This window comes from Colius striatus, chromosome 5 (genome assembly GCF_028858725.1).
Source record: "Colius striatus isolate bColStr4 chromosome 5, bColStr4.1.hap1, whole genome shotgun sequence".
NCBI lineage: Eukaryota > Metazoa > Chordata > Aves > Coliiformes > Coliidae > Colius > Colius striatus.
In genome coordinates, this window is record NC_084763.1 from 50085966 (window position 1) to 50107281 (window position 21316).

Below are 21316 nucleotides of genomic sequence, written 5' to 3' on the forward strand. Positions count from 1 at the left end.
TTATTGGTTTTTTGCCTTCTTCAGAGCAATAAAAAATTAAGACATCACTTAGCAGAGGCCATTTCCCAGTGCTGCATGTGGGGGAACAATAGAATTGCCTTTGGAGAGGCCAAAGCTGTAGCTCCTTTAGTACGTTACTTGAAGTCAAATGATCCATCAGTTCATAGAGCTACAGCTCAGGCTTTATATCAACTTTCAGAGGATCCCGGCAACTGTGTCACCATGCATGAAAATGGAGTGGTGAAGGTGAGATGGATGTTTTCTCTTATTTGGAGTTCAAATTAGTGAAAGGGTTTGGTATGGTCAAAAGAAGACATAGTAATTTCTGAATACTTCTGTGTACCTTAAATCTTATAAACTTTGTCCTAAAACTATTTGGTTAAGTACTGAATTAGGGAGCAGTATTTCAGTGCTAAAGATCTTACAACTGGATGGTTGTTTGGAGTCAAAATGTGATGTGGACATACACTTCTAGACTGAACTGGGCTGGTAGCATTTTCCCATTCTCAAGTGACTTTGTAAAAGACATTGAATTGTCTTAAGGAAGAGTTGCCTGGTATGGCAGAAAGTCACCTAGGAAATTTGTATAATTGTATTTTGGGACAAATTAAAAGGGTTCATTTACCTGGAGCTTTTTCAGTCAATTCTGCATTTGCTTTAAGAATTCTCAATTCAAGAGTAAAGTATGAACACACTAAGAAAAGACCTTCCTCCAAAAAGAATTTTTATTTTAAAAAGATATCTCTAGCAGAGTTTTATTTCACTAGTTGAAGCCAGAAGAGTTATTCCTTTGGCACATGAGAGATTATGGCTTTCAAGGTAGACATAATAGGATTTGCCAGTTTTCATAAATTTCCTGATTGACCGTTTGCAGAATTTCATGTTGAGGTAAATATATTGAAAATAAGAGTTGACTTCTGATGCAGTATTATTATTAATTTTGAATTTATGCCTGCACTAATGGTAGTGCACTTTATTGTGAGCAGTTTCAATTCTGGGACAGTCTAATGCCATACATTATCATACATTTATCTGTAGCTGGCTATGTCTGTAACTGGATTAAAAAGATCCACTGGACAAAATTGTTTAAAGACTCAGTTTAAATGCCAGTACTTGAACTGGCTCAAATCTAAGCTACTCTTTCAGTTCTGGAAAGTAACACCTTTCCATCACTGTTGCACTCTACTGGCTGTACAGCACAGAGGAATAGATATTCTACTATGGTTCAATTAGAAACTAGTGTCTGATGACTTTTTAATATTACTTATGTTTCAATCAACTGAGACTGATTTTCTGAGCTCCTCTCGTCTGTTGTTTTCATTCATTTCATTGTGCTGGTTTATGTTTTGTAACTGGTAGCACACTGAACATCCTGAATAAAGCTGATTCTGATTATATACTTTTATAATTCAATCTCAGACTAGATTCATATTTATTTTTCAGTCCTAGTTAAAATATTTAGACTAATTAAAACCATGTATTTGCTCTTGAAGACAAATAGGGAGGTATAGAAAAATATTACAAGTGTTCAGTTTTTTATTATTCACAATATGCTGGAATAATATGTAAAGGGCAAGAAAAGAGAACTGGTAAAAGGAAGAGTAAAACTACAAAATAAAGGAACTTGGATTAGGTTTGTTGCATCTAAACATTTTGTTCAGGTTTCACTTCTCTAGCATTCAAGCAGCTTGTGTTTTTGTAATGCATTGGACGGGTCAATGTGGGCTTGTGTGTGGGTTCATCACAGAACCAAAGTGGAAGTGCCTCTCATCTCCTGACTGATGCATGGCCTGAACACATGAAAGGATATATGACCAATTCTCATCAGGTGTACCAGCCCACACCTATATTTGTATCATACAAGCAGAGGTGCATTAGTAGTGTGACAGGAAACAGCTACATTTTGGTTGATGTTGAGATTAAAAGCCAGGGTAGCAGTTTGCTGAAAAAGGCTATGAGTGCAGTTTCAGCAAGCTGAACATGAGCCAGTAGTGTGCCCTGGGACTGATAATAGCTAACAGAGTCCTGGGCTGTGTTAATGGGAGCAGAGCCAGTAGGTCAGGGGCCGTGACTCAACACGTTAAATCACATCAGGAGTGTTACGTTCAGTTTGTGCTCCCACTTCAAGAAAGATGTGGATTAACCTGAACAAGTCCAGTGAAAGGACACCAGAATGGTTAGGGACTGGAGCACATGACTTGTGAGGGAGATGAGCTTGCCAGGCATTGACAAAGAAGGGCTTTGGGCGGCGGTGACTAATAGCAGCTTGATAGTATCTAAGAGAAATTTATCAAGGCAACAAAGGCCTTCAAACAAACACTTCTTTACTGAAGTGCATGGTAGGAGAATGTGAGACAATGGTCATAAATTGAATCTGATGGATTCTATCTGGACATATATCCAGAAAAAAAATTCTACTGTGACATTAGTTAAGCACTACAACAGTTCCTTAGAGAGGCTGTGGAATCTCTGTCCAAGGGGATTTAGAAACCTGACTGGACAAAGCCATCAATAACCTGGTCTGAATTCAATGTTGACCCTGCTTTGACTCGGAGGTTGGACTAGATGACCTTGGGAAATACCTTCCAACCCAAATGATTCTGTGATTAATATGATTTCTATCAGAGGGAAAACAATGAAAATAATAGGAAATGTGGAAAATAATGATTGATCTTTGCAAACCAGTTCTTCACTATTTTTTGATAATTAAGCAGTATTCTTCAGCTTCTCAATGGACTTACTGAGCCATACCTGTGGCATATTCTAGTAAGGAAAGCAACCAGAGTTGTCATAATGGGCTTTCTTATTCTGTACCCAGAAAGAGTCATCCTATCTAACATGACAGAAACCTTCTTGAATATACTTACTTGGATGGGTATCTCAAAAGAAATCATTTCAGAGGAACAGATTTAATAACTCTGTTGTTTAGATACTTAGGGAGATGTGTAGGATAAAGTGTCAGAGTTCTGCACTGTATCCTTCAGAAATGAAATATTCCATGAAGAGAAAATTCACTTGAATTTTCAGTCAGGGCTACAAATGTATGTGGCTAAGAGATGCAGTGCTATCCCACATGCCTTAAAGTAGTATTTAAAAATTCCACAACACATACTTCACAAGATCTGAGGTGTTTGAGGAAAAGCAATCTGACTGAAAACAAAACTGATTCTTGTAATGAATCTTTAAATGCAGCCAAAACTGATGAAGAATTAAGAGGTTAAAGAGTGTTAAGACAAAAACACTTGTGACTGCACATTGCAACAATTCTTCATACATGCTAGGTATCACAATATGCAAAACTCTCGGGAAAGATTTTTGGAAGTGATTCAGAATTCAATTAAGTCAACTCTAATGTTACAAGGCTGCATTGTTGATTTATTCCATGAGCTACTGAGTTTGGTAGACTGGAATTTCTTCATAGCCAGGAGGTGACTGTAAACCAAATGCATAGTTGGGAAAAGAAGCATTGTGATTTCTTACTGCCCATTTTCCTTACTGACAGTAAGAAATGAAATTTCCTTGGAAGACACTAATTTACCTAAAGGAGTAGCTCTCACTAGTCCCCCAAAAAGCGAAAACAACCAAAGTTTGGACAAGTGTGTTTTCAGATAAACTAAATCCAACTAGTCAGATGGTTGGTCTCATCCATACCAAAGACTGTCAGCCAATGCACAGCCAAACGTACCGAATAAGTGAAAATCTCTAAGAAAAGATCTGTCTAGCTCTTCAAGCAAATTGTCTTCTGCTCAGTGTCATCCTGAAGTCACTGTGTGTAGCACAGAATCTGAAGTCCTAGGGTCACCCAGCAAATGTGTAACAATGCGGTGTAACAATTTGCAATTGTAAATTGAGCCTTGAAAACAAGATTGATACTTTTAAAATTAGAATATATTAATTATTGTAAGGAAACCATCCAACTGAAGAAATTCTTTAAACATAGTCCATAATTAGTGCTAAGAACTGCAAATAAGTAGGGAAGAAACATGGAATTATCTGACCCAACACCTGCAGGTATTCGGTTTTTCTGCAAGTTTGTTTTCAGTTGCGTTTAAGTGAACATTCATGGAACTGCTTAATTACAAATAGTGCAGACATTTCATTTGGAGAATATGAAGGCAATTATATCTAAACAAACAAAAACTTTCTTCACAACTAATGTTTCTGTATTTTTAATTATCCAGATTTTTAAAATTAGCATTTTATAGAAACTTTGTTCTAACGTAATAAGTATAAATGGAGCTCTTATTAAAGCTTTATTCCTTTAAGCCTTTAAAAAAAATCCTTAACACAAGACAAATTGATAAAATGGGTCAGTCTAAAGAGTAGGACCCTGAAGCAGTTCTCATTTCTTATGTCCAGGTGCATAGCTTCAGAAAGGCTAAAGAGGTGTTTCTAGATGGCATAGAGAGTGGGTAGAGGAGATTTAGGTGTTCAAATGTGAGAGTCAGTACAGTGCTAAATTTCTCCTGCTCTGTTCACACAGTCTGCCCAGCACAGGTGAGACACTAGTTGCAGCACTGTGTCTGTGCTATTTGGTATCTTTGCACAATGCTTCTCAGTGATGACAGAATGTCCGGGTGTTTCTATTCTTCTAGCCTCTCCAGTGAATAGTTGGCTGAAAGCATGCTTTGTATTTATGTAGGGGATGTTATGTAGATTTTTCCAGGGCCAATCATACTTTTGCTTCTGGAAAATTTATCTGGGTTCCTTTCATCTTTCATCCTGTTACCAGATATCTGGTGTTTCAGTAATCATGCCCAGTTGGACTAATGTCACAGCTGCTGTGGTTTTGACTAGGTTGCAATACATTCATAATCCCAGGTGTCCTTCAGCATGTGTTCATGTGCAATGCTCATATGCACAGAAAGTCTGATGCTTCGGGGAAACATTTGCTCTGTGTGAATGACACAGTTGCTGAGTGCTTGAATAGTTGGTCAGAGACTTTCTCAAAGCATCAGACTTTCTGACCACTGACTATACAATGTGTATATGCGTGTTTCTGTCCAGGAAACCAGGAATAAAAATATATAGGGAAAGTAATTTCAGACAGATTCTCATATTTCACATTTTGCTGCTGCTGCAAACAGCATTTGCTAAATCACAAAACAACAGGTTTATACACAAAGTTGTGAGAGAAAACCAGTGTTCCAAGTTTTTGCCTATTTGTAACTGCACTCAAAATATGTTTGCAAGACTATGTGACAAAAAGTTGGGAAAATACTGGTGTATGTCAGCTGCCATGTGAAATTTTGAGTAGACAAACAGGCTGACTTTGGAGGAAGTTAAGAAGGGCAGTTTATGAAGTTTTTCTTTTATGTTCAGTTGCACGCTTCATTTTCTTTTAACTGGGAGTGGAACAATGGTTATGACCTGTGACAGATGAATCAATGCTTTCTTTCTACCAAACACCAGAAACTATTTCCTCTTTCTGAAGGAAAAATTCATGAATGTGCTGGAAAAGAGACTTGTATTTTCAAAGACCAAATAACGACATGTGGGACACTAGAACACAGGAGAAATATTCCGACATCAAACTAAGGACCAGGCATCAACCTGAATTCAAGATTGGACATAGCTGTCCAGAAACTGAGGGAGAAGAAATGGAGGATTGTCAGTTTACAGCAAAGATAAGCAGGAGTACTAGGCAATACTCTTTACAGAAAATCTCTTAAAATGTATCTGTTGCTAACAGACAGAGATATCTACCTATGGTTGACTGCTGCTGAAACCTTAGAACAATCAATCTTGTTGATGAAAAGATCTCCAACTATCCACTAAAGAGTAGGGTTTTTTCACAGGGATGCTCTTTTAAGATGAAAGATTATTCTGCAAAGCACAAGCAGATGAGAAAGTGTGACTATTTGTAGTAGTGAAAAGATGAGTCTAAACAAATTTTAAAGAATTAAATCATGTAATATAAAGATCCTGAAAGAACATTTAAATCATTGTCCTGGAGATCTTGTTGCTATGTCAAACTAATACATTGCTTCTCCATGTTACAGTTACATTTATTCTTAATTATTTTGTGAAGCTGTAGATTGGCATATGCTTTTGGAAAGAGGGAAGAAGGATGGTGGTATGTGCAGGCACTTATGAAACTACCTATAATATACCTTGTAAAAGACCAGATATTTTCAAAGATTCAAAGTATATCCAACTGAGAAGCACACGACTGATTATTCCTGGTCATTCTGACTTTGCAATTGAATAAAGTTAAAAGATAATCCATTGTGGAAGTAAATTTCTGACTTTGTAAGAGAAATAAAGGATTTATTTTGTGGAATATCATGATTATTTTAGTGTAACGAAGGCCTAGGAAGTTTGAATGACTTCACCATCTACAAAGTTGAGGCCAGTCTTTTAAGATGAGGCTACTGAGACATCTGAGGAGATTATTAAAGTAAGAAGAAAAAGTAAGAACAAGAGAAAACAAGCACTGAAAATCAGGCTGTGTAAGAACAAAATTAACCATTCATCTTAACTATAAAAGTTTACATTGTGGACATGCCCATCTGAAATAGTCACCCAAATTCTTGTAATAGTCAAGAAAGAGGAAGAGATTCTTTACTGTGTTTCACCTCACCTAATTTGAACATTTATGCAAAGATAAGGTACCTCAGTCTCTACTGGCAGTATTTTCTGTTCTCTTTGTTTAAATTAATATACATTCCAGTTCATTATTAGACAGGAATGTCAGAATAACAGTGCAATAAGAAAAAGCTATTAAATTCATTTATTATTTTCCTGGAAATATACAGAGAATCATTTATATGTTATGATAGTGATGAAACAACATCTGTCCAGCAGTAACTGAAGCACGCTTTGAACATGATCTAATAAAGTCAGATGATTTAAATCATTGGATCTAACTGACTTGAATCAAAGGATTCTTAAAAAGATCTTTGGAGTATTAAGGATGGATTCCTTTCATCTAACTTAGGCCACTTTTTGTTATGGAGTTTAAAGTAGTCTAAGCCAAGACACCTCCTGTAGGCAACAGAAGGAGAGAGAGGCACCTGCAGATTTGTTCTAGCTGAAAATAGATGCCAAAGATATCTGAAGGAACAGACTTGTGAAGTACCTAGTTTTCCCCACTGAGAAAGGACCTAGGTGAATAGCTCTGACAGAACAGCTAAGTTTCAGACAGATTAATTTCAATTCATGTCCTCCTGAATGCTGATTTTCAACGACCTTGCAGCACATGGGAAGTTGCAGGGCTTGAAGAAAGGTAATGTGACAATACTTAAAAAGCCTAAATAAGATTATAGTCCAGTAAACTGGACACTATTCTCACATTAAATAATCATAGGTACATACAATTTAAGACTAGAAGGGATCATTTAATGATCTAGTCTGGCTAGCCTTGCTCATACAAACCAGAGACATTGCTTCAACTTATTTCTGTTTGGAACAGAGTATATCTTTTAGAAAAACACTTACTCTTTACTTTAAAAATTCCAGCAATGGAAAGTCCACTAGAGCCATCATAACTTGTTCCAGTAGTTAAATACCTTCCCCATAAAAACATTTACACCTTATTCATAGCCTAAGATTTGTCTTGTTAGCTTAATCTTCTGTTATTACATGTATGATACTGCAGCTTAGAGGAACATCACCAGGGATGGTGAAATCCTAATTTCAAGTGCTTGGTACCAATAAGGTAGGCAAAGCAGAGACTGTTGTTCCCAAGAACAGGACTTGACTTGTATAATATTTTGAATATATATATTTTTAAATTAATCCATCAGTTTTGTTCTGGTGTTTTCATCAGACCATAGCCTTGAGAGGTGCACAGGGGAGGGAGGAGTGTGTGTGTATTTCAGATTGTTAGTATTTTTTACTATTCTTTTTTTTTCCCAAGAAAGAGTAACGGCCACAATGTATCTTCTGAATTCAATGATGAATTAATAAGAGGTATTTGTGCTCTTTGCTCTTAGTTGCAGAAAGATTTTTCACACGTAAACTCTTCCATTTCCTTGTAATAATTGAAGATATAAACCCAGTTAGTTTAACCCTGATTTATGCAAGTTACTGTCAAATCTAGTTTTAATATGTGGAATTATTTGATACTTTTTTATAATGACCATATTAAAAAATACATTTTGTGCATTTTATTGTGAAGAATATTGGCTGTTATTTGCTATTGTCACAAATCCCTATAAGAAGTTTTGGCTAACCCTTTTATGTGTCAAGAGTTTCATAAGACCATCTTTGTGAAATAAATAGATATGAACTGCAAAATATGGAAGACAATTGCTAGTGATTTCTACTGAAGACATTCTGAAACCCACTTTTTGCCGTAAAACATGTATCTGAAGTTTAGAAAATGAAATACAACAGCACTGGGTTTGTAGTATTTGTAAATGTAATCAAAAGTATTTGGCTATGGGATTAGCTGTTTCGGGGGCCTTTGGAGAGACATTGAATACAATATAGTTTTAAGTTATTAAGCAAGGTTTAATATAAGATCTTTATAAATCAGTCTAAAATACTTCATATAATATCTGCACAATAATATCAGGTTACAATAGCATGTACTTGCACATTTAACATATTTACATTTTCAGTTTAGAAGAACTCACTTTTTAACTGTCATGGTTAGCTCTATTCAGGCTCCACAGTTCAGGCTGGAGACACAGAATGTTTGGCATATACTCCAAGCTGATGACTGTTGCTTTTTATAAATTAATTGTTACAGTTCTTGGACCTCAAGAAAGATGGCACTAGGTGGCAAAATTTCTGCATGTCTGCAGTCTACAGAAATATGCCCAGGGCCTTCACCCAGAAAAGTATCGATCACATCACATCTTCAAATTTTAGACATAAGAGGTTTCATAAACTAATTCAAATACTGTCACATTTTGTTTCATTTCAGAAACATTAATAAAACTGACAATGCTGCATCACTGCAATTTCTTTTTTACTAACTGCCAGGTATGAACATTTTCCTTACAGTTTCAGCTCCAGGAAAGAGAAACCAGTAAGCCTTTACCTTTGTAATAAACAAAATTTCACCATTCATAAACTAGGGGTATTTACATGTAAAATATTTTGCTCTTGCACCATTGCCAAAGGTAATGACATTTGGCTTCAGCATAGATTAAGCCTCAGACTTTAGATTCTTTTTCAAAATTTCACATTTCTGAAGTTTACGATACGTAGCAAGTGCTCTGTTAAAATCTGTCTGATCCTGGATGGGAACCGCAGCCTCAGGGAGATCACCTTATCTTTGCCCAAACTCTGTGCTTCAGAAGACCTCTAATTTAGTAGCATTTGGATAACAAACCTAGAGGCTGGCATAAAGCTCCTCTTGGCACATTTTAAACATCTTTTAGTCTTATAAAAAGAAGCTTGTCCCACTAAGCTGTAGATTTGTTGGAGCTGTTTAACAGTAGCTGTGCCCTGCAGCTCTTTTAGTGATAAATGAGCCGCTTCAAGTGCAATTGCAGCCAACTGTGCAGAAGGAATCATTAAAAAAAAATTTAAATAGACATTTTTGAAGCTTAAAAATGCACAAACAAAATATGTTAAACCAAAATATATGCTGCTCCTTTTAATGGAAAAGATTGCTACTGGCTAAGTCTGCCAGCTTCAATTAGGTGTGCCAAAAAGCCAAGGAATCTGGCAGAGTCCATAGATAGCAGTTCCATCTTTCATCTATATTTCTTTTCTGTATTTATCTTGCTTTAGAAAATGCAGAGAATGTCTTTTCCTTCCGACTTGGCCCTATTTCCAAACCACAGAAATACACAGAGCAGCTTCTTGCAATTGTTTAGCTCTCTGCACCGGTCTAATCCTTGTGACTATGTGAAATGTTTCTAATTTGGCAAAAATAAGAAAGAAGAAAATTGAAATATTTTTGGTTAGGGAATAACATCCTAGCTAAGTTATCGGATATTAAAATTAGTTTTCTTAATTGAGAGACACTGGGCTTCATGCACAAGGGCAGAATGCCAGGTAATTATATTTGGCATTCAGCTGACCAAAAATAGTTTCCTTGTATGTAAGGGGCTATTCAAATAAAATTAACATAAGAAATACCAACAACAATATACATATATATGCACACACTTACATATACATATGTATACATATCTATAAATAGAGGCTGAATTGTCACTCAGGAGTCTTTAATGTATTGAATTATGCATTCATTGTTGTCATCAACTTCTTTTTTTCTTCTTCCTGTAGAATCAATCACTCAGCTCCAATTGGCTTCAAGCCCTAGACAACGTAATCTCTTTTATGTTGCTGTTTCAAAGGGCGTTCTGTGGTATCTTTTAAGTAATGTAGCACATCTTACTGCTGGAACTTGCAAGGTGAAAATGCTAAGGAAAAGTTCATTTGCAGTGTGCAGATTATGAGATGGGCTCTAGTGTTAATGTTCCTGGTCAGTTTTCTGTACTTTGGCATAAAGTCTACAGACCTGATGAGGCTGCCAAGCGGCATGAGCCTGATGAGAATTCTGTCCTGACTTCAGTGAGAGCAGAGTCAGATTACGAGTTGCTAATGATCTCAATTGTTACTATAGAACAATCAATTGTATATAAAAGCTAAAATGTGTCTTTTCCTAGACTATATGTGAAAGTCCATACAATTTATTTTATTGTACATTTTATTTCATTTTGCATTTACCTCTAAGGATAATACCTGGCTGTATTTAACATCTGCTACTCAGTGCATGATTTTTTGCCATAGTTCCTTTTAATTTTTAATGTCTGGAAGTTTTGAAGAAAAAAAATAATGGCAAAGTAAGAGACTATTAACCAATAATGTTTTTTAATTACCAAAGGGATCTGATACACTGCAAACTGTATGTTATCTTTGAATCTGAGGATACTCCAAAGCTACATAGAAAGTGATTTTAGATTTTACCTACTCAATTCATTGCAGTTGTGTTGAACATATAAATAAAAATGAAAAAAACCAACCCTCTCCATGATACAGGATTACAAAAGTAGGCACTCATAAAGTTGCTTCCATACTGCCATACAGTTATGACAGTTCCAAAGACCGGGGTCAGGCTAAGATACATAGTTTAGGACTCTGTGGCAATACAGAAAGGTTAAAAGTCTCCAAAAGGTATTTTGAACACCTAAAATCAGAATTGCTCTCTGGAGGTCTTGTCTTTCACCAGTTCTTGCCTATTGTCTGACTGTGAGTATGTGGGCTGAATCCAGGTTTATTCGCTATTTTTTTATCCCTGTACATTGTACCTATGCAATCTGCACAAATCCAACAGTCACAAGACTGGATTAGCTCCTTTGCAGAATTCCAAAGAGTGTGATATTTTATAATGATATAAATTTATATATTTTTTAATTAATTGCTGGGCTCCAGAGGCATTCTAGACCAGTGGAATGTGTGTATATAAAGATCCTTCGTACTTTAGTGCTGGACTTGTTGGACATTCACTGTATAGAGAATTTTTTTTAGTTTTTTTATTCTCAAAGCATTTTGTCTTTTTGTTCAGTTGTATAGTCTATTCATGTGCAATGAATCTGTTGCCATTTGGAAGTGCTAAATTGACGATGCTTGGAATTTAAGAGAGGATGCAGCAATACTCTTCACTAAAATCTCTTAAAAGAAGTTAAATTGCTGTGCAACGAGAAGGCAAATTTCTAGAAAGGATAAAATGGATAAAAATGAGGAATCAAAGTGTAGGAATTAGGGTCAAGTTTTGCAGCCAAGGTATCCTACCATTCAGTTTCATAAATGAGTGGTGAATGGTGAGGTTGCAAATTTTGCTGACAATAAAGTTTTTCATAGTAGTAGAAACTAGAAGTGAGTTACAAACTGCAATTCATAATACTGACCCATGGACATCAGATCTCCTGTACAAGTACATCACAGCCCAATGCAAAGTTTTTACCTTTCACAAAAGCATTGGATTTACTACACTGGACAGTATTGCCTACTGCAATGCAAAGGGACTGCCAGCAACTATCTGTTAGAACCAAAAAGATATATTTAGACAAGGCAATAAAGTCCTTACAAACAATTTGGACAGAACATTTTTTAACGTAGCATACAGCTAAGGATGCCCTGAAGGCCTGACTTTGACCTTGGGTTATCTTTCGATTGATCAGACTCTTTCTGTTAATCTTTCTGCTCTGCTCATAATCCAAGAATTCTCATAAAATTTGCAGTTAGTTGTAGGAGTTATTAATCTTTAAATTTGTGTGGACTTCCTGGTGAGTGGAGGGAGAAACTGATACTCTGTCTAATTCTTCAGCATTAGATGAGCATACGAGGGAATCATATTTTGAGAAAACACTATTTGATAAATGCCAATATTCTGCATAAAGGTGCAGCTATTCAGGAAAGAATATGAAGTTCTTTAATTTTAGCATGATTGAAGCACATGATGCACTGGTTTCATGAAAAAATAGCCTCTCTGAATTGGGAACTGATGATAAACAGAATACATTGCCACTGTAGGAGTAGTGCTATGTTTTATACCAGCTTCCACATAGTTATAACTGAGTGACAGTGTGCTCCAAGTATACTCACTCAAGAATATCCAGCATGTTGTTAATGGTATGCTCATCTATGTTAATGGTGTTAAGATGCTGGTGTTAATATGCTGTTAATGGTGTTCATATGCTAGCAATAGTGTTGTGAATTAATACTCTGGGTAGCTAGTTAACCAGCCTTTCCAAATGCTTCATCCTACCTGAGACACAAAGTAACAGCCACACTGAATTCAAAATATTAATCATGATTTTTTTTTACTTTTGCAGTGGTAGCATTCAGCTAGAAGGCCCACATGAATTTTTCCTTTCTATATTAAAGCATGCAGTTGCATGGGCTTAGAAAATTAACTTTTCACATCTTCCCCCGCATGCCCTAACCAGCTTTAGCAAAGCTTTTGTACACGTGCTATAACCTTCACTTGCCCAAGCACGACTATCGTTTTCTTTTTACAAAATATAGAAGCCTAAGCAAACGAACAAGCTGAAAACATCTCCCAGAATTGAAGTTTGGAATTAAAGCTGAGCAGTTAATCAAAAAGTTGACAAACAGCCTTCTGCTCTAATCAGAGGAAAGTTTTAAATTTAAGTTCTGTTAGTCAATTTTTCATTCCCTACTTCATAATTACACCTTTAGAGAGGGAAGGAAGCAGAGCAAGGCTGCTAGTATTTCCTGGCTGACATACACAAGTCAGTCAGGCAGATATTACTAATTGCTTGCAGGCTGCCCAGTGTCTTTAAAAATACCCCATCTCAGAAAGCTTCCAAAATCCAGTAGCCACTCAAAAAATTTGAGGCCAGAGTGAATCCTTGAGTGGTTTTGGGGAGATGTTTTGCTTCTTTTATTTAACTCCATTCTAGAAAACTATATGCATATCACAAATACTTTGGTTTAATAAGATCTGGATGGAGTGCCAATTCAAAACATCCTTTATGATTTAATCACCAAAAAAACAAAGCATTTATCTGTCACAATAAGTGTGCATGGTAAGGTTTTTTCACAATACAGACTTTAGGAGAGCACATAAATTTCCAGCACTAGTAAATATATTTTATTATATTAATAAGTGATTTATATAATATAATCTATTTTTACATGTTATTATACTTAAATACATAAATATAGTTTATTTGCAGCATCTATATCAGACTATTAAAAAATGCTCACTTGTCTCAAATTTGGATTGATTACAGGCAATTGACTGCTCAGTATAAAACGATTTATTCCTTATATTTTTCTCTAACACAAGAAATAAGCAGTTAGGTAATCTTGAAAAGTAACCTCCACTCTATGTTCATCTTCACTTTCATTTTTTTCTGATATCATGCATTCAGTTCTCTGATATATTTAAATCTAAAGATATCAATGAATGAATATATTGACTATGCATGGATTACTACACATGAACAGCCAGGACTCATTTCTTGCTTCATCACATTCAGAGTTTCATGTTTATATGAACAAAGCTGAGCTGTATTCATACTATCTATGCATTTATTTGTGCTGTATTCTAATTGAACACTTTGTAGTACATTTACTAATCTAAAACTAGACTATAAGTTGAACAATACTAGTCATATTCCAGTTTATGTAAGTGTATGCACCGTTGACACCTACATATCTAAACCCAAAAAATTATAGATTAATCTTTTTGCTTGCCACAAAAAAAAATCCAGCTTTGAAATACCTTTCTTATTATTGGAAATAAATGTTATTATATGGATCTACAATGAGAACACCCTGCTTTTATCCCCAGACTTTGATTTGTAAGTTTTACTAGCAAAAGCACCTCACTTGTTTTTGATTCTAATGATAATAAATAGGGAGAAAGACAGTTAGAGTATTGAACCTAAAGCCATATTAAATTTAGAGATCAGAATCAGTATTTGGAATTCAATATAGAAGATAATTTGAAGTCAGTTCACACATACCAGTAGATGTAACACACTTTTAAAATGCTAGCACCATCAGATTTGGTACCCTCTTCTCAGGATAAGATGCAACTTGAGATAAACATTGCAAAATTACTCACTAGTCTGGAAACGATGCTCTCTCTGAGGTTCAAAGTTATCTTCAAAGATGGACTAGTTATAGTGCATTTCAGGAATATCAGACAAAGCAACGGAAAAAAATCACACCATGTTTTTAGGGTGTTGATGGGAAGTCACGCAGAACCTTTTAGTGTGTGAGGGTTAATGGACAGCTTAATCCTCCTTTCTGCCCCTTCTTAACTTTCATTTGACTTCTAGAGATAGACAGACAGACAGAATTATAATATTCATATTGGTAGTAATGTTAATAAGTTTGAAAAAGCAAAACTGACTTGCCAATTCTTTCTCAATTTCCTATACTACATCTTCACTAATATTTGTGAAGGAAAGGCAAGGTAAAAGTCATACTTCTGTAAAATGAAAAAGAAAGCAAAGTATTGAAAAGCAGGTAAGTATGGAAAAGGAGCAGGAAAGACAAAGAAAGATTGATCAGTCTGGCAGCAATATCAGGGAAGGATAATCCCTGATCTGTTATTTAGACAAATCATAAAAGGAAGGCAACATCCAAGATACAAGTTTACTGTTCTGAATGTTCACTACACATAGTAAGTTTTGAATGTTTTATTCTTAATGAAATTAATTTCTAGTGAATCTTAAAAAAGCTTTGTAAAAAATATCACTGTATTGATATTACCAAAAAAATATTCACTCTATCTATCCCACCAAAGGCCTTTTATATGTTAATCTTCTCTTGAAAACTACAATGAAATAAAAATAAAATAGAGAAAGTGGTTCAAATAAAAATATGCTATAATACCCTGAGCTCCATCCCTTCTGGATTATCAGAGCTGCCTTTTGCTTTTTGTGGGATAAAATTCATATCCCATAAGACTCTTTGTACATTGGAATGTTCATGATGATTGAATTCTTTCTCAATATTGTACCAAACTTCTTACAGCTGAATGTAGATTCAAACTATCTGCCTTTAAGGATTCCAATTGGCTACATATAATCATACCTTTCTAAGAAAGATTAGAAATAATTTTTATTAGTTTTATTTAGTTACATTACCTTTGCATGGTATGTTTGCATGGTATTCAGTCAGACTAACATCTGAAATTGTTGCAAATATCCCACTGAAGTCCTGTAACAACCTGAGATGGGAAAACCTTTAAACTTAGGTTATTTTAAAGTAGCCTGCACGGTTACAGTTTTGAGCTATTTTAAATGTCACTGTTAAACATTTCATTCACTTTATCATTGATAATCAGAGTTTATTATATCTGCACAGAAGGGAGGTATCCTTCTCTAATTATTAAAGAAATAGACAATACGGGTGAGGTGGAGAGAAAGCTGTAGGGGTTTTTTCACATTTTATAGATATATAAAAACTGGCAAGTATGTATGTGTAGTTAAAGTGTGTACCACATTGTATTTCTTTAGGCATTGAGATTGTATGAATTTCCCCAAAGTGATGCAATGCAACATTTAAACTTACTAGAGAGCATGAGAACATGTTCTTATATGCATTCACCAGTGCTGAGGGAGTTGGCTGATGTGGTTGCTAAGCCGTTCTCCATCACTTTTAAACATTCATGGAGGACAGGCAAGGTGCCTGAGGACTAGAGAAAGACTAATGTCACTCCAGTCTGCAAAAAAATACAAGGAGAAGTCAGGAAACTACAGACCAGTGAGCCTCATCTCCATCCCTGGAAAGTCGATGGAACAACTCATCCTCAATGTTATTAATAAATGTATGAAGGAAAAGATGGTTATCAGGGGAAGTCAACATGGATTCACCAAGGGGAAATCCTGTTTGACCAACCTGATAGCCTTCTGTGAGAGCATAACTGGCTAGCTAGGTGATGGGAGAGCGGCAGATGTCATCTACCTTGACTTCAGGACTCCTCATCAGAAAGCTTAGGCAGTGTGAGTTGGATGAATGGACAGTGAGGTGGATCAAGAACTAGCTGAATGACAGAGCCCAGAGACCAGCTTGAGAGTTGGGCAGAGAGGAACCTCATGAGGTTCAACAAGGACAATTGCAGAATCCTGCACCTGGGGAGGAACAACCCCATGCACCAGTACAGGCTGGGGATTGACCTGCTGGAAAGCAGCTCTGCAGAGAAATCTGAGAGTCCTGGTTGATAATAAACTAACCATGAGCCAGCAATGTGCCCTCATGGCCAAGAAGGCCAATGGCATCCTGGGATGCATCAAGAAGAGTGTGGCCAGCAGATCAAGGGAGGTTCTTCTCCCCCTCTACTCTGCCCTGGTGAGGCCTCATTTGGAGTCCTGTGTCCAGTTCTGGGCTCCTCAGCTCAACTACGCTGCACTTGCGGTTGCTCTGACTATAGTCCCAGAGAGGAAAGACCTTATCCAAGAGGGAAACAGCACAGTGGATGTTTGTCCTGCCTATCTTTTGCCTTTACTGGAATTTATTGGTACTGGATTTTATATGTCTGCTAGCTCAGAGTGTTCACTAACACATAGGGCTTTACTTCTGAAATATACCTTCTTTGTGCCACCTAAGAAAAACAAAACTAACAGAAAAAAAGGGAACTTAAACGAGCATCTTCTTCTTATGAGGCTGTGCATACATGTTGTCTTATCCTTTCACTCAGCTGAAAGAGGAAATCGGGAAATCGGCCTGAATTTTAGTTTAGAAACAATGACTTAGCTTAACCTTCATTACACTTTGATTGTGGAGCATGTTTTATTATTTATAATTTAATTTTATGAGCAGTATTTTCATAGGAATATGTGTAACATAACACTCAAACTAGGTGCTTTAATATTTTCCAGTGTGCAATATGGTGTTGAAAGTTAGAAAATGCTGGCTGAATCTAGAGTGATACTTTCTTGGATAAGCTTCCACCATATGCTTTTATTTAAAGGTTTTTTGTTTGTTTTTTTTTTTTCTTTTAGGTTAGATTTATAAAAAGCATGTGAAAAATATCTTTTTTTAGAAAAAAGAAGTGTTACACATTTAGAAAATCATAGTGCTGGAAATTCAGCATCCTTTAGGAAATGTTGCATGTAAAAGAAGTCAGATATTAAATCTAAATTTTAAAAAAGGAAAAAAAGAGGCAAGTCCTACCACCAACTGGAAACACCATGTCAATCTACAAGATGTTGTATTGAAGTAAATGTCTTCAGTTCCAGGAATTTTAAGCTCTATGTGAACTTTGACTAGCTTCCCAGTATAGGTGTGAATCCTGTTGAAGGAGTTTGTCCGTATTTCCTTCTGATTAGAAAAAAATTGAATAAAATTGTTTTACAGGGCAGAAAACCTAAAGATATCAGAAAAAAAAGACATTCAATATTTTTTTAATAGTTATTCTTTATTCATTACTTACTTTCATGTTCACAGGACTCCAGAGTATTGAACAAGCTGATCTTTTATCTGTTTTATACGAGCAAGGGAAGCTCTTTACAGTAACGTTGTTCAACACTTTCCACTATTTTGGAAAACTTGCTGTAGATGCATCATGTGATTAACCCCTTATTTATTAATACATTAGTACATGCAAAACTGAATTCTTTTGGAAAACATCACTTCCTACGTTTCTTGCTTCCTGCTTCTGAGTCTGGAAGCTGAAGTGACTGTAACTAAAGGAAAGTGAGTACTTATAAATTGTTGTAACCAGTGCACAGAACATCACTCCCATCTGAGAACTTGTCAGATTTAGGGTTTGTTGGTACAAAACTTGTCTACACTCTTTCTGCTTTCAAATACCCTTGTGCTACTCTTTTGTTGAAATTAAGAATTCTAGAAAGACATTTCTAGACCACTTTTATTACTGTCTTAGTCATCCAGGTATCGGTACACATTTTGAAGTGACACTTTTACAAGATCTTATGTTGTTGCTTGTTGAAGTAATACTTTTTCAATTGGTTATTTTGTGATGGTAAAGATACTACATGGAAGGATGCTGTGCTTTCAGACAGTGGAAGGTGGCATCATTCATAATGAATGACTGTTCAAGCAAATATGTCTTGTCTCCTTATGTCTTACAATTGCCTTTAGGAACAAGAGCCTTTCTCATTTTCTTATACCTCTGGTATGCCCGAGAGCATAAGACCCAACAATAAGAGTTTGCAAAGCATGAGTTCAGAGCAAGAATTCCTCTTCCCACTTTGGGACACTACAGACTGGTCAGCCTCATATTGGTCTCTCTACAGAGGGAGATCCCTTGGAACACATTTGTGGGCACAATAAGGTGACTGACTGGCTATACTCAACTTAGATTTACCAAAGGTAAACCTAATTGCTCTCTAAGTCTGTAGATGAGAGCAGTGCATGTTCTTTACCCAGGATTTAGAAAGCTTTTCAACACTGTTTCCCACAGCATTCTTTTGTCTGGGTTACAATGTATTATAGTCTAGATGTGTGAACAACCAAATGAATTAAAACTGGTTGGATGATCCAGCTCAGGTTAATGGGTTGTGCTCTATCTGGAGGCTGGTGACAAGGGCAGTGCCAAAGGGCTCTCTCTTGGGATCCATGCCATCTAACATGTTTTTCAGTGACACAGGGAAGGCAGTGTGGACTGTTTACTCATACAGCTTGCATGATACTAAATCAGCATTTGGGACAAGGGAGGATGGTTCTGACACAGTCAAGGGAAGGGTTGCCTTTCACAGATACTAAATCAGGACTGGAGTGGGCCAACAGGAGTGTTGTGAAATTCAGCAAGCAAATATTCAAAGTCGTGTACCTGACTTTGCAGTGATACAGGCTCAGGACTGACTGATGAGAAGCAGTTTTACTGTAAAGGCTATGGAGATTTTGGTAAACAGCAAGCAGAACACTAGCCAGTGATGAGTCCTGAAAGCAAGCAAAACACAATGAGGGGCTATATGAGTAGAAGCACAGCCAGCAGATTCGGGGATGTAATTGTTCCATTGGACCGCACCTAGAATACTACATCCAGCTTTGGCCTCTGGTACAGGGAAGACATGGATAAACCATAACAGATTCAGCAGAGGATCACTAGGATGGTCAAGAGTCAGAGCACTTGCCTTATGAGGACAAACTAAGGAAACTCTGCTTTTTCAGCTTGTTGAAGAGAGGGCTTCAGACTGACTCAATAGCAACCTTCCAGTACAGTCAACCTTCAGACCAAACAGTTGGTCATCAAAAAGATAGACTTATTCACAGTGATGCCTAGCAAGAGGATGACAGACAGCAGGCATAAACTGAAACAAGAGCAACCAAATGCAAGGACAACCTTTTTGTCTATGACAATTGAACTCCTCAATAAGTTGCCCAAAGAGGTTTTGTCGTCTGTGTCTTTGGAGGTTTTCAAGATTAGGCTGGATAAAACACTGAGCAACCTGATCTAACCTTGTAGCTGACTCTGCTTTGAGCGTGACATTGGACTAGAGACCTCCTGAGATCCTTTCTATTTTGAATTATTCTATGATTGTGCAGTCCTAATATAGTATCACAATTCTGTGCTATTTTAAAGCTGGGATAGTAATAGCAAAATCTTAATTGCTCTGAATATTTAAATGATTTGGCTGTGCATTACTCTTGCTTTTGGAATCCAGAAATGCTACATATGCTCTGTATGTTCTCCAAACAGCTTGTATTTATGCTTATTTGCTGGTATGACGTGCTAACTGTGCAAAAAATGTTGGACTCTAGCCTTGGAATATAGATACCTGCCAACAGAAAATGAAGGCTACATAGTGCTGCAAATGCTTTCTCTGTCTATGGAAAGTGCCTCTTCTGTGCCAGAAAGAAGCATTTGTACCACATGCTTTTTTACTGTTTCTCACATCTGTTAACATTTACATGTCTCAGAAACAATACCTGAACGGTAAAGGGAAGGGATACATGAAGTTCAGGGGCATTGCATCAAAAAAAAGGGATATGTTATATAGCACTGATGTATTGGGATAAAAAAATGATTTCTTGGACTTGTCAGATACATCTAATATGTGGGTCTAGTCTATGTATACTATCTATGAAAATATTTCCATATCTCAATTGGACGACCTGATTTGTTAGTAAGTTGAACTGAAGCAATGAAAGGGCCAAAGAGTGGCAGTGAGAAAGTGAAGTAATAACTTTATTGGTATATATAAACCTACTAAAATTCGATTTCATTTAAGACAGGATTTATCTCAAAATCTTCAAAGTTAGATTCCTAAATATGGAATTACTACTTATATTGAAATATTTTGCATTTTTGAAAACATTCTCTTCAGAGCTGTCTTTTTGTTAGCACAAAAGGAGTGGGTTAATTGATAAATGTTGCTGTATATCCTCAGTCCTCAGGGACAGCTACTGTGTTGGACCATGGTTCCAAGAATATTTCTTTGAAGTTGTATCGTGAAAATCCTGAGACATAGTGTAGTGCAGGATTTTGTATGACATGGCAGTTCTTACAGATCACTAGCAAGTGATTTAGAAGAACAACATATTAGAGAACAACTGATCCTTGATCCCCCAAACTGAGAAGGAAAAACTCTGTATTTCATACCTCTATAAAAATTGCCAGTTGCGTTGGTTGCATTAGTAACACTAATTCTTCAGGCATCTGTGGGTACTTTGAACCAGTGTTGTGTAGTATGCTGCTCTTCGATACCTAACCCTGATTTTAAAAATGCACCTGCAACAAAGAGCACATACCCTCCCCTACAGGTGTTGCCCTTGTTTAATATTGAGCTCTCCATGGAAAGTCACAGAAAAATACCTATTTTCCTAAATCTTCTGAACCTAGAAAGAAGTGGTGGCTCAAAGAAGAAATAAATAACCTAGAATTGAGTTCTACCTAACATGTAGTCATGATAAAGGCACAGGTCTGTTTTTGCCTTTTGCTATATTTCTACTGGATAAT

At 36.4% G+C, this 21316-nt stretch overlaps 1 protein-coding gene across 1 annotated transcript in view; it reads left to right on the forward strand.

Moving 5' to 3' along the window:
* The window catches only part of ODAD2 (outer dynein arm docking complex subunit 2), an 80036-nt gene that overhangs the window by 56481 nt on the left and 2239 nt on the right, over positions 1–21316 (forward strand). The window contains exon 18 of the mRNA XM_061996989.1: positions 25–246. Coding sequence (XP_061852973.1) covers positions 25–246 — 222 coding nt within the window. The remainder of the gene's footprint in view (positions 1–24; positions 247–21316) is intronic.